This window comes from Ambystoma mexicanum, chromosome 1q, assembly GCF_040938575.1.
Source record: "Ambystoma mexicanum isolate Mex_15411 chromosome 1q, UKY_AmexF1_1, whole genome shotgun sequence".
NCBI classification, from domain to species: domain Eukaryota; kingdom Metazoa; phylum Chordata; class Amphibia; order Caudata; family Ambystomatidae; genus Ambystoma; species Ambystoma mexicanum.
The window spans coordinates 1,347,384,268-1,347,399,006 of record NC_090922.1 but is presented as its reverse complement, the minus strand read 5'-3'; the positions used below and the strand labels follow the sequence as shown (position 1 = coordinate 1,347,399,006).

Below are 14,739 nucleotides of genomic sequence, written 5' to 3'. Positions count from 1 at the left end.
GTTTAGATACACAGAGCGAGATAGTGCAGCTTCCTATGTGAGCCAGAGCAACTTTCAGGAAAGACTTAACCTACTCAGCAATGCTCAGTTCATAAAACGATTTACTAGATTGACACTGCGTTCATTTCCCGGGGGGTGAGTCAGCAGCACTTGCACCGAAAAACCGCAAGCGTTTTAGAAATGCTTATGTAATACTCACCAATACTAGGCTCTTCTGCGGTAAATGTACATATTTTTGTTGTGGTCGTTGCTTGGCAGAAACACAGAGAAGAGGCCTGAGGCACTCAGGGAGAGAGACTACAATCCAAAATGATAAATAATCCAGATATTAGCTTCGTCCTGACCCCGGAGCGCCTATCATATACAGGTGAGATTATTCTTGATAATCAAAGTCCCTCAACGCAGTTCTTGAAGGTGCAAACCCTTACTGAGAGCCCAGCCCCATTGGAGTGGTTGAAGGGCTATACAAGCCTATGCCCCAATCTGTTTGATGATAGACCTTTGTGGCAGACAGAGGTGGGGTCAGGAGTTTGTTGGGCACTAAGGGGGAAGATATAGGTGGCTGGAGCCGATAACTGAGGTTGATGAACAGCAGGAGTTTGTGGCAGTTAGAAATAAGGTGGAGGGTGTATATCTGAAAGGAGGTTGTTGAACAGCAGAGGCGATGGCTAGAGAAGATCAGGAGTACAACACTGTGACGGGTGGAGAAGAACAGCAAGAGTGAATATTTGCACAGGAACACAAGGTTCAAGGTCGCCAGCTGGGCCCGAAGATGGAGGTAGGGTAAACACCCCCATTTGAAGAGGTTAGACACAAGGAGGGAGGCAGAACTAGCACCTGTTGGAACATAGAAAAGGAGCAGGCTCCCTTGGTTGTGCCTGAGCCTTGCTGAGAAGTTCACCCTATACCAGCAAATGATGGGAGAAATCTAGCATGTCTGCAGGAGTGGCCAGCGGAAGAGATTAAAAACAGAAAATAAGCGGGTAGGAGATCCATAGACTGAGAGCAGAAGGGTGCGGGAACCCATTGAAACCTCAGGCTGAGAGACTTGGGGGGCCATGAAGGAGCAGGGTGCAGAAAAACCTCACACCCAAGATTGATTCAACAATTTAAGTTGAGCTGGGACACTTTGGGGATGGTAGGAAGCGTTGCTATTAATGATACATATGACAAACCTTCCGGTTGTACTGGTGCTTTGTGCCTCCCACTCGACCATAAAACAATAGTTAGTCTTTAGTGAGATCTAGAACAGACATCCGGTTTATGCAACCAATCGGGTAGACCATCAAGTGCAGAGGAGGCTTTTGCCTATGAATAATAAGGCTTTGTTCAGGAGCTGGGATTCAACTTTTATTTGATCACAAGAAGATACAAAATGCTTTCACACAAATCTTTAGTGGAAGAATGTAATGCAGTTTAGACAGAGCTACATTTTTTGAATAACAATGTTGCCAAAAACAGGGGGTCATTCCGAGTCGGGCGGTAGGGGATACCGGGCACCGGTAAGGAGACCAGTGCCGGTAATCCCCTCTCGCCGATTCCGAGGTCCCCTAACGGGACCCGTAAGGTATGTTTGGTAAGACCAAACGTACCTTACGGGTCCCGTTAGGGGATCAGGCCGCTATTTACGGCCCTGACATTAGCAGGCCCGTAAATAGCACCTTCACCATTCCCATTGAGCCCTACGGGGGCTCGAATGGGGAATGGCATGTTCAATGGGAACTTACCGGTTCCGGCAGGGTCGGACTACACCGGTAAGTCCCCATTGAACGACAATGGTGCCGGACCCGTTATTGGTGGCAGTCATGGCGCAAATAGCACCATGACTACCACCAATCTCGGAATGAGGCCCATAGCATCTTTGACTTCATCACCACAGAAAACCCAGACCTCATGTTCATCACAGAAACCTGGTTTTCCGGCGACTTCCACCCCATAGCACACAAGGTTTTTCCCCTGAATACAAACTCATCACCCACAACAGACCCAAGAGGAGGCGGAATCGCCATCCTACACAAACCTCACTTAACCATTTCACACTCTGAAACATAGGCTTGCAGTGCGGAGCAAATCACTGAGTTAAACTCTCCACCCCCCCTCACACACCCATAGTTTCCTACTCATCTACAGGCCACCCGGCCCTTTGCGACTCACTTGCAGCCATACTGATCATCCACCCCTCACTCTACTTATTGGGAGATTTGAACATCTGGTTCGATGCCCCTGACAACCCCATGACACAACCTCTCCTAGACAACCTGGATGCCCTCAACTTGACCTAGCAGGTAACTGGCTCCACCCACACCCTCAACGCCATCTTTAGCTCTACTAATCTCATCTCTACTTCTCCTACACCACACTCAGCCATTCTCGTTTACCTGCAGACATCCTACCCCCATTCACATAGGAATACCACCAACCCACCTTCACACGTCTGGATCTAGAACAGGGTTAAAATAACCCCTGATCTGGCAGAATCTTTTCTCTGCACCCTTTCTTCCATCCCTCCCAACACAAGAAGGACCTCAGCTCCATCAACCTCTTTGACACTTGGCTCTCCAAGGCATTAGTACCACTGACCCCCTTCAGATACACACCCTCATGCCAGGGTCCCTTACCCAGGTGGTTCAAATCTCTTGAAACACAAAACCACTTCCTAGAACGTAGATGGCGGTCCAACCAAACCCCTGAAAACAATCACCCTATGCCCACCATCATAATTTCTGCAAAGCTGAAATCCATAAGGCTAAAATATTCTATTACAAGGACAGAATTCCAAACTATTGCAGCAATAGCAAGGAGCTTCACAAGATCATCTCTGAATTCATTACCCCCCCTTGCACCTGCACCCACCCTCACCTCCCAATACCTCTGCAACACCCTTTCCGACCATTTCCACAAGCTAGTGCCAGAAAGAACACAGACCATCAACACAAAACTAGCCACCCTTCCACCCCTTTCAGCTTCCCTTTTAAAGGAACCCTCTGACCAGCTCATCCCTACTTCAACTTGCTGCTCTTTCTCTTCCATCTCCAGACCAGAATTTCTCTAACTATTGGCAGACAGCCATCAATCTGGATCCCCAAATGACCCGTGCCCTGCCTCCCTCTTCAAAGACATATTCACCTCAACCTGTGCAGGTGACATTGCTGGGTCCATCCTCAACACCTCCCTCACCTCTGGCACTTTCCCAGAAGCCTTTAAGCATCCCAGTCAAACCCCTCTTGAAAAAGCAATCCCTCGATCGACGCTCACCAACCAGCGAACTACAGACCAATCTCCAACACCCCCTTCCTGGCCCAACTCATTGACAGCATTGCCTACTCTCAACTCAACACTTCACAGAAACCAACCTCCTCCTTGACCCTGCCCAATCTGGCTACAAACCCTTTCCTGGAACAGAATCCTCCCTTGTCTCTATATAGGATGACCTCAAAAACATTGCAGACACAGAGGGCTGTGCCGCACTCATACTGCTTGACCTCTCAGTAGCCTTTGACACCATTGACCACAGCATCCTCATTGTCATATTGTCCCTTGGCATCAGAGACACTGCACTTATCTGGATCTCCTCGTTTCACAAAAAAAGACACTGAATTATCCACCGTCCCACTTTCTCCTCTATAGCACGACCCATCAGTAAACGAGTCCCCCAAGTCGCCTGCCTGTCACCTCTTCTCTTCAATTTTTACAGGAGTCCCCTACCTTGAGTCATCTGCTCACACAACCTCACATGCTATAACTACATTGACGACGCACAAATCATCTTTAAAATTCCTAAGTCTGTCACTACCCAACACCCGGACCTCGCATCCTGCCTCAAAGACATTGACCTCTGGATGATGAACAATCATCTCCTGATAAACCCTGGGAAAACAGAGATCATGTTCTGTGGAAGGACAGCCCTCTTCCCACAACCCACCATTTGGCTGCCTTCCCTAGGTCACATGCCCACCACATCCGGCACAGTCAAGAATGTGGGTTGCACAATGGACACAGACCGGACACTATCAAAACACATTAACAGTGTATCCAAATCATGCTACTTCTACCTCTGTGTACTCAGACGACGCATCTTTCTTTACCTCACCTATCCCCACAGACAGACTGCAATTATGCCCATTGCCCTGTATCGAATATACTATACAAACTCTGTCTACCTGGGCACCCTGTCCTACCAACTCAAAAGATTCCAGTGAGTCCAGAACTCTGTAGTCAGGCTCCTCCTTGCTCTCAGCCGAAGAGAACACATTTCCCCTGCACTACGCACCCTCCACTGGATCCCTGTTGGAAGGCGGGTCAGCTTCAAAGTCATGTGCATCACTACCTGAGCACCGCACAAGATGGGCCCTAAATACCTACAACAGAAAATCATCCCCTATCTCCCCACCAGAAACCTGAGATCAAGCACCACTCTTCTTCTAGTGATCTCCGCCTCCCAGTCAGCCACAATTTGAGGCTCCACTTTCTCAGTCCTGGCACCCACCATCTGGAATTTACTGCCACTCCACATCTGACACACACAAGACCACATGACCTTCCAAAGGGCTGTCAAGACCTGGCTATTTCCACCAGCATCATGAATTGAATCATATCCTCCAGACCTGGCTATTCCCACCAGCATCATGAACTGAACCATATCCAGTGATATCCATAGCTGGAAATCCCTAGGCTGCCATGATGTGGAGGGTGGGAAATGAACCGCACCGGGATGGTTTCCGAGGATGGACCTTGGGTCGCACTTAGATGGATTTGAAGGTAGACAATGAGTCGCATTGGAAGAATGCACTACTACAAGCCAGGTAAGATGATAAGGTTATGTACTACATATGCTTGATTCTGAGTGCATTTCAGCTTCTGCACATGCTCTGAACTTAGAGAAAACTCACAACTAACACATCTATATTGCTGAATCCAAGTATATGAAATGCTTGGAATCTAGGTGCATACTAAGTGCAAGCAAGTCCCGAATCCAGGTGCTGTGACACACAGCCTTCGTTAGGAATCTGGGTGACTTTAGGTGCACCCTAATGTTCTTATCCCCTGTGATAATACTTGGTCTGGCTGCTCACATAATGTCTATCCTACTTCACATATCTTGCTCAACACCTCTGGCACTAGAATGTAGCCATTCCCCACAATAAATTCAGTCTAGCCGCTCACATAATGGCTCTTCTGCTTGACATACTTTGCTTATAACCTCTGGCACTGGAGTGCAGTCGTTCCCACAGTAAGGTTTTGGTCTGGCTGCTCATATGGTATCTCACCTGCTCTGCACACTCTGCACAACACATCCGTCGCTAGAATGAAGCTATACCCCACGATAGAATTTGGTGCAGCTGCTCACATAATGTCTGTCTCGCTTCACATACTTTGCACAACAGCTATGGCACTAGAATGTAGCTATCCCTGGACTAGCTGCACACATAATGTCTCTTCCACATACTCTCCAGACTACCTCTCCGCACACACCCACATGCCTGCTCAACATGGATGAATAACAGGGACATGGCCAACTCTAACAACCGTTATCCTAGCTAAGTGCACACACGCCTTCTACTTCTCTCTGGAGAATTTCCCATACTTGGTCTTTGATCCCCCAAGGGCATTCAACCTACAGTACGTTGAGATCATACCAATGGTGAAAGGCGCTTTACAAATTCCCATTACATTACAATACATTAGCTTAGGCTAGATGAGATGGTGGTCATATAAAGATGGATGGATAGAGAGAAGGATACATGGCGGAAAGAGGAAGGATGGGCATTAGTGTGCATAGATAATGCTCTAAGGATGGGGCACTCTAGGCCATGATTAACAAACCCATGGGGTGCACAGAAACAGAAAATGCCCAGCTCTCCAAAGAAGACATTTTGTTGTGTATCTGCACTACAAAAATGATTTCTAAATATCGTGCCATGAACCTTTTTGGATGCTCCCCAGGTCAGCACAAAGTTTCGTTTTCCACATTTTCTTTCCATAGGAGGGAATGGCAATGCCAATGGCATTGATTCAGTTGGAAACAAGCTTCCCCGAACATATTTATGTTTAGTTTATTGTATTTCTCAAATTAAGAAAAAATAATAGCTGTTATGTTTTGTTAATCATACCTTGGACCAGGAGTTCTCCTTGCTTAGGAGATCGGCGTAGAAGTAGGCCATCTTCCACTGCCGCTTGTAGGTGAAGCACCACATCAGCTCCCAGTAACACATGTGGTGGAATTGCTTCCAGTGCTGCTGAGATTCACAGCACTCTTCAAACCTGCTGATGGCCTGCATGCGAGACAGAAGGCAATGTATATTTTAGATAACAATTTAAAACAGGCCCAATTATACTGTGGAGCGAATAGAAAGACTTGCTAATCATGAAAAAGGCTTACAGCACTTAAGCAGTTTATTATTCAGTGGTAATACTATGTTTATTGTAAAAGGAAGGCTGTTAAAACACAAATAACACATAGAATTGTAAAGGGTGGCAATATGCTGTGTCAGCAATTTCTTTGAGGTTGTGGGCCTCAGCATGAGTTGGACGGTAGCCCTTAAATGCAGCGGTAACGCTATTACCACCGCATTTAAGGTATGGCCCGATCAAGAGTTGGGCGCTAAATGAGCTGTTTTACTTCCAGCTTTTTGCTGGAGGTGAAAATCAAATTTAGCGCGCAATTACTGCCTGCTGTATTAGAGTGCAGTATTTGCGCTGAAAATGCCCCATAGGGTCCAATGGACCAAACAGGGAAATGGGGATTTACCGTTAACGCCAACCCATGATCAGACCCTAATAACGCCAGAACGGGTGGTGCCAACGCAATTACATTTGGGCGGTATTACCGCCGGGATACTGCCCAACTCGTGATGAGGCCTTATATGTGTATTATAGTAGTATGGAAGGTATAGTTTGGTGGGATTTTCTAAAGCCCTTCGCCCGTGGGAATGTTCCAGCTAGAGGGAAGACACAAAGGGAAGAGGGAGTTAGTCACATTAGAGTTTAGAAAAATAATAATTATGTCTTCAGAGCCTTGTGAATGGATAAGAGATTGCGAACAGAACAGAGGTGAAGGGGAGAGAGTTGCTCCGCGTTTGGGCTAAGACAGAGAAAAAGAGGCCTTGTTATTGCAAAGACAAGTCCCAAATATTCACATTGGTAGTGTCATTCGTCATTTAAGAATCAGAATAAGAGAACATCTAGCCAGTCTCAAAATGTGTGAACGTAAGTCTCTTTTGGCTCTTCACTGGCAATTAGAACAACAGCTGGACAACATAGCTGATCTCCAATTTGTTGGACTTATGAAAGTGCAAAAGTGGAAAAGAGGTGGCAATTTTCAATTGAAACTTAGGCAAATGGAAGCCAAATTGATTTGTTTTGTGCGGTGCACCACTAGAGGTCTAAATACAGATCATGAGATGAATGTGTTTCTATAGAAATTAGCTCATCAGTCATGTACAGACCAACTTGACCTGCACCTCTGTCTCACCAGCACATGATCTGTTTGAATGGAGGCTATCACTACTCATGGGTTATAGTTGCATTCCCTTTGTCGAGTTTGTTGTGAAATGTATTCTTACACATTCTTACCCTTACGCATGGGTCAGTTGGTGTTTACAATTAACCATATGTACACTGGCTACTTTGGTTCGAATTAGCATTCAGCAATCAGGCTGGACTTTGCACTTATTAGTTCAATTATTAACCCACTTTTTTGTGGTATGGTCTCCCACATCCATTTCTTGCCATCCTTAATTCTTCGACAGACACCACACTTCTTACCTTCTTTCAAATTCGTCCAACAGTTGTTACCAAACTATATCTTTATGTAATTCTATTCATTCATTAAAACTTTGCATATCCGAGATGTTGTACATTATAATAAGCTTTCCTTTGGGCTACCCCAATGCTATTGTCATTGTTAGCTGCAGCTAATCCGAAAGGCCACGTTTGTTTACAGTGACATCACACGGCCGTGTGTATGACGTCATTACGCCGCCTACGTCACTTCCGTAACGTACGTGAATACAATACACAGTGCTTTTCACCGCGCTACTTCGAATTGTTAAGGGATTATCCCCGAGATTGTCTCCAGCGCTCGAATAAACAAGTAAGTATTTTATACTGAACAGTATGCCTTTGAATATTATAGTCCATAACACAGTCCATAACCTAGTCATTTCGAAACAGATTGCTCAAACAGGGCTCACTCGAATGTATATCCTTAATAATTCTTGCAGGCAATATATTGTCACTGGCCAATGCAGCGTATTTATGAATCTCTAAGCTTCACTAATTACACCCTTCATATGTGGAGCTCCCAATTCATATATGACTGACTTTCAGGTATGTAGAAACGTTACCCTTAATTCTAATTTTATGCACATGGGCTTTATTCCTAGCTCATTATCCCCTTTCCCTTTCTTACACTCAAAGGACCACAAAGTGGAAAGCTCTATATTACTCTCCGGTAAGCTGGATTCAGGATAATTATCCTGCTTCCACACGACCTATTTTATTTTTTCAATCTCTTATTAACGCATGTCATCTTTCCCAACCATTTCTATTAGTGATCCAACATAGTTATATTATCTCTTATGCATTCACAGAACCATATTTTGAGAGCCACAGTACCATTGCATGTTGCATGTTGAGGTCCCTTATTCTGGACTTACATCGATTAGACCTAAACTTCTTTACACTAGGTGAACTGTGCCAGGATTCTATGCAGGTGAACTGTGGTGCACATTACATCAGGTGAACTGTCCCAGGATTCTATGCAGGTGAACTGTGGTGCACATGGGACTCCCAGACCCTCCTTGTTAATTTGCATGGTTACATTTTGGTCTACTAACACTATTTGGAATGTTTATTGATCCCTATACGAGACCATGCTTTCCAGCACTTTGATTTATCAGGGGCTTACTAATCCCCCACTCATAATGAATGATGTGATGTACCACTTTCAATTACTTAACATTATTCTCATATGATCTTGTTCCCGAGATTTTGATCGACACTGAATCAAATGTCCCCCCCTCCTTCGACCTGAACTGTGGTATGATATTTTTTATCATTACACTTAATGTATTCATTTGACTGTATATTTATCATGCACACAATTGTTTCATGAACTCCTTAATTGCACTCATATTTACTTTGCTTTATATCACATATATTGTGATGGTGTCTATGAATTGAATAATGATTCCTGTTTTATATAATTATGTATTTGCTTTTGTGGAATTATACAGCCTTGAAAACGACCGTGTCAAAACACGTGTCGGCTGTTCGCAACTGAACTAAAGTCATCACCTATTTCTCACACTTGAGTGACTCCAATTGCTTCATTGGTGCTGAGTGCATCACCATCCTTTACCCCCAATACTGTACCCAAATATTTAGTCTTACACTTGGTAAGGCCGTACATTCTACTACAATGTGCTTAAGAGTTTGTACTAATTCTAAGTCTTTACAATAACAACATATGCCATGACTTGAATCATGAGTTTTAGATCGACCTGATAAAATGTCCCCAGCAGGTAAAAGATTTAAGCGAAACCATAAGAATTGTTTATGAAAATAAAAGCAGGAATATTGTTCCAGTTGATTCAGTAAAATCCCCAATGTTTTATATACTCTTGAAAACAGATTTCAAGCTGCAGTTTCTTGTTTAAGAGGCAAATGTGTCTAGATGGGGGTATTGTGGTATGGTACAGTGAAGCTTATGATCAAGGGGCTATGTGACTTTTGAGTAATAAAGATCATTACATTCATTTTACATCTGATTCCACTAAAGTGAGTTCTTTACAAATTGCTATATTTACAAAGAAAGCACATGAAGAAGGCATTATATGCAATCAAGAATGTAACTTTTTGAATTGTAAAATACCTAGAAAACCATGTTTTTATATACTACTTTCAAAAACCATTACCTAAAAAAAATATAATTTGTGTTGGATTCGGGTAATGTGATAGAATAAGTTGAAGGTTTAGCATCTGATATGGAAACAGACCTTTTGGTATCATTGGTGTCGGAATATGTATATACAGCCATTCCACAAGATCAGGCATTAATGATAGCATTTGAATATTTAGCTCCTTCATTACTGAGTGTGAGAGAATTGCATTAAAAAAGAACTACATGATATTCAAAGGAAATGTGTTTGAACAATGTCAAGGTACAGCGATGGGAGAGCAGTTTTCCTGAGCTTGGGAAACTTATTTGTTGCCAGATTTGAGGAAGAATGTATTTTCTCTGAGACAAATTCATTTAAAAATTGTCTTTGTGTATGAAAGAGGTTTATCAATGACATACTATTAATTTGGTGGGGGAATAAATGTGATTTGAAGAATTTCCCTGCATGGGTAAATGGAATTAACTAACTTAATACCTTAAGTTTTATATCTTTGTATAGTAGGAATAAATTCCTTCTTAGATTTGGTTTGAGGTTACGTTGTGCCGTAAGCCTACAGATTAAAAAAAAACATTGTTATTTGACAGCCCACATCTGAAAAGTCTTAGAGAAAGTATACCCTATTGACATCCTTAAAATAAGGAGAAACTGTACGTCCTTGAGTGACTTCAATAAACATACCTTAGGTTCAAAATCAATAAACAAGTGTCTTTTACATTTTTGTTTTAATAATTCGATTAAAAGAGCAAGATGGATGGATAGGGAATATCTATAAATCCGAACATGAAAAAAGAGCTGGACCAGAGCATATTGTTTGTACAACCACTTCATTTTTTGTGGATACAGTCAATCGATACAGAAGCTGATTAAAAAGTATTAGCATGGAGACCGCTAGGGGGCGAAGGCGAAATGGCAGCCTGACTGTTTGTCTCCGTTGTCTGCTATAGCAAAATGTTGAACGGCAGTTGAAGAAGTTTAAAAATTGCCCCAAACATGACATAAGATTGCAGCTGAAGCTCTGGGGCACCAATGGAGCAAAGGAGGACCATGCTGGTGCTGGGAGCGTGAGAATGAACACCTGACACGCGGTGGCTCCCCTGGTGGGCAGAGCAATGTGTAGACCCGGGGAGCGGAGTTTGAGGAATGCGCACCCAAGCTGTCTGGCTGCAAACAGAAGTCTGCTCACAGTGTGACCACCGCAGCCAGGCGTCAAGTGAGGAGCACGGCTGCCCCAGTCTGCCAGTGACAATGAGAGCGAAGGTGAGAGGTGAAACACTGTGGCGAGTGGCCAGCGCTGACACTGCACACCGCAGAGGAGCACAAGGCAGCAGCGGAATGGCGGCGCCTGCTGTGGCGAGGCAGAGCACTCCCTGGGGGTAAGGGTGCCCGCACTGCACAAGAGGCCCAGTGCACAAACCCACAGAAAGCGAGTGGAGCTCGGAGAACCCCATCCCCTGCACTTCAAATCTGGCAACATTAGCAGAGGCCAGCAAAAGCCCTGGGTAGCAGAGGCAAGCAAGCAGCTTCCGACATCAGCAGATCCTGTCAACGTAGTTGCAGCAATGCAGGTGTGAATTATGACGGCACAGTGAAGATTGCTTACAGCTATCCAAGAGTCTCCATGAGGAGAGGAGCCCACGTGGATATATAGAAGAGCCCACACCCTTAACGCTATCACAGGCGCTTGAAGTACAGACGAACAGCAAAGACACTGAGGGGTGAACCACCAACAGCCTCGGGCACCTGCACCAACCAAGCAGCCCTAGAGGCCCAGAGTTGGGGCACCCCCCACACGGGCTAAGGCAGAAGTGAAGTGTGTGACCAACACCCTACAGGCTCCTAAGAGGAACAGTGGAGGACTGTGAAGCCAAGGAGTCCACTCGAGAGCAGAAGGAGCTGGGGTTTGGAGGGGGCTCAGGGCACGAAGACTAAGCACACAGTGCCCAGAAGCCTCAATCATCGGTGTGTCACGCCGGGGGGGGGGGATGAGTAGCTCTGGTGAAAACAGGAGTCCTCGACACAGGAGTGCCTGGACGCAGAGTGAACCATTACATAATAGGAATCCTGCGAAAGGACAGTGCATAAAGCACATCGGCGACTCCCCACCACACGGTTGGCCCGCTCATAGCAGCAGCCACACTGGACCCCAGTACAGAAGCAGCCCTGCTGTCCTTCCGTCGAGATGTTACCACAATGGGCAGCCAACCCCAGGTGAGTGAGCCAAGCATCCCGGGAGAGGATAATGAGGCCTCCACAAAGGCGAACATACGCCTCTTGCTGGACAAGATCAGGTCAATGAAAAGCAGCATTTCGGCAAGCATAACGGCAATCCAGACAAGGATGGATAAAATGGAAGACAAATTGGAAGTGTTAGAGAATAACCAGCAGTCTACAAGGCTAACCAAAATGAAAGTAGAGAGCTGCTTTCGTGACCTCGAACAAAGGGAGGCAGACCTGGCAGTGAAGGTAGACAACCTCGAAAATAAGGAGAGGCGGACCAACATACGGGTCATGGGCTTAAAAGAAGCACCAGGAGAGACACCACTATATCTGGAACTGCAGGTCAAAGCTCTCATGAACTCTCTTTTTGAAGATCTGCCAGCCACAGCAATTGAATTGAACAGGATTCATAGAGTGGGGTCCCACGGTCGGTGATAACAAAATGTCACCACTACAAACAGACGGCAGACATATTGCAAAAAGCAAGGAAACGAGACAAGATTGCTTTTGAGGCGTCGAGTGTCCGCATATACCAAGATCTCTCAGGAGCGACCCCACTAAAGCATACCTCTCAACTCACACGCTTTTGGCGGGTGTCACCTGCCCCGGAAATTATCTCTCACCCACCAACCTCCCTACCCTTCCATGTAAATCAATAGGCTTTCACCCGCCGAAAGAAAAATTGAGTGTTTTCATCCACCGTGTGGTTACAAAACGTTGAGAGCTATGACTAAAGAGGCCAGACTGTAGACAACTGACGGCATGGCTACAAGATCAAGGCATCGGACACCGGTGGGGGTTCCTATTCTCGCTAAACATTGAGCATCGGGAAGAAGATTACTGGGTGACAGCGAGGGCCAAACACTGAACGTCCTACAACAGCTGAAAGCAGAAGATAGGGGAACAGCAAGCACTTGGCGAGTTTAGGAAAACGCAAGGATCAAAAGAGGCAAGTCTGGGGCACCGGCCGAGGCAAGGCAAACTGGGAGGATCCAGGACATATCGCAGATTCAACACTCAATGAAGATTAAATGGACTGAATATTTGTAACACACCATAAGAACACACAATTCATAGTCAAGGAAGAGGGATGATTGAGTGGGCGAGTCACGAGACGCGAGGCAGAATCCACAAGACTGGCGAAACTTGGGCTTATGAGCTTGGGTCTAGATTGAACCAAGCTGTTGCAGAAAATCTGTTACGCTCACCTCGTCTCTGCGGTGACGTTGGGGCACGGTTGCAGCCCTCCCTGGAACTGGCTCCCCTTGGTCAGGCTTCTTCCCCTGCTCTTGTGTCGTGGACTGCGCTGGTTGTTGGTACTGCCCCTGTTTAATTACGATGGCGAGCTCTCCGTCCTGCTTCTCACTGCAGGGGCACTTTAGCTAGAGTGCATTTCTTCACTGGTCGATGTGCGTGGCAGCCCAGACCGGCTGTGGCTGAACCACTCCAAACGTAAGTATCCTTTCAATAATGATTATTGTCCGTATTCTTCTGTAATGTCTTTCCTTGATGATTGTCCGTATCTTTTTGTAATGTCTTTCCTTTTCCCCAATAGGTGATATGAGACCCAGTGGTAGCTGCAGTGCAAGAAGCGAGCCCCAATGGAAGAAATGGGAGTTTACGGTGTCCCAATAAGTGGTAAGTTTGGTTTTAAGGTCAAGCGCGAGAATTGGTCGAAGCGCGACCTTAGCGTAATGTCTTAATTGCTTTTCTAACCTTGTTTTGTCTTTTTCTCTTGCAGGGATTGTCTGGCGATGTTGGGCTGGAATGCGTTATCCGAAGATCAGCCGGCGGGTGAAGGATGCCTGGATCCGCGATGATGCTAGCCGAAAGTGGACTCCCGAGTAAGTGTTGTGGCTGGGAGCCGTAATCAGGTAAGGATGCGCTCCGATTGCGGTTGCTGCTGGAATCAGGTAAGGATGCGCTCTGACTGCGGTTGCTGCTGGAATCAGGTAAGGATGCGCTCCGACTGCAGTTGCTGCTGGAATCAGGTATGGATGTGCTCCAACTGCGGTTGTTTCTGGAATCAGGTAAGGATGCGCTCCGACTGCGGTTGCTGCTGGAATCAGGTAAGAATGTGCTCCAACTGCGGTTTCTGCTGGAATCAGGTAAGGATGCGCTTCAGGCGGCGGTGAGCATTACGCTGCTATAAGCAGCCTAACGCGAAGCGCTTGCATGCGTGCTGAGCAGGATTAAATAGCCTGGACCCGGCCACGCCCATTTGTTCTGACTCGTGGCCCCACCCTGCCACTCCTAGAGGATGCTGCACGTGCAGCCCAATTCACTCCTACGGCCACGCCCATCCTGGGGGCACGTGGAGGCCCTGCATGGGAAAAACAGCACGTGTGTCACAATGCCTGCCCATAGACATCAGGAGCAGACCAGTTGGCGCCAGGCTAATATTGCCTTTTTCAGGCAAATCAGGTCATCAAGTGGAGAAACCATGTACAGGCCACCTTGAGGCCTTTCAAGGGATTACTTTATTCAAGGGACTATTTCCTTGGGTGTGGTACTGGGACTATTTTACCTGGGGACTACTTCTGGGAGGCTATTTAAACCACGCCCCGGGAACAGAACACGCTTCGCGTTATTCTGCACTCCTGCAGCTTAACGCTCACCA

The 14,739-nt window shown here is 45.9% G+C and overlaps 1 protein-coding gene across 2 annotated transcripts in view; it reads right to left on the bottom strand.

Annotated features, from left to right (window-relative positions):
• The window catches only part of TTC39A (tetratricopeptide repeat domain 39A), a 1,012,086-nt gene that overhangs the window by 260,410 nt on the left and 736,937 nt on the right, over positions 1 to 14,739 (bottom strand). For both annotated transcript variants that reach the window (XM_069642215.1, XM_069642216.1), the window contains exon 12: positions 6,111 to 6,272. In XM_069642215.1, coding sequence (XP_069498316.1) covers positions 6,111 to 6,272 — 162 coding nt within the window. The remainder of the gene's footprint in view (positions 1 to 6,110; positions 6,273 to 14,739) is intronic.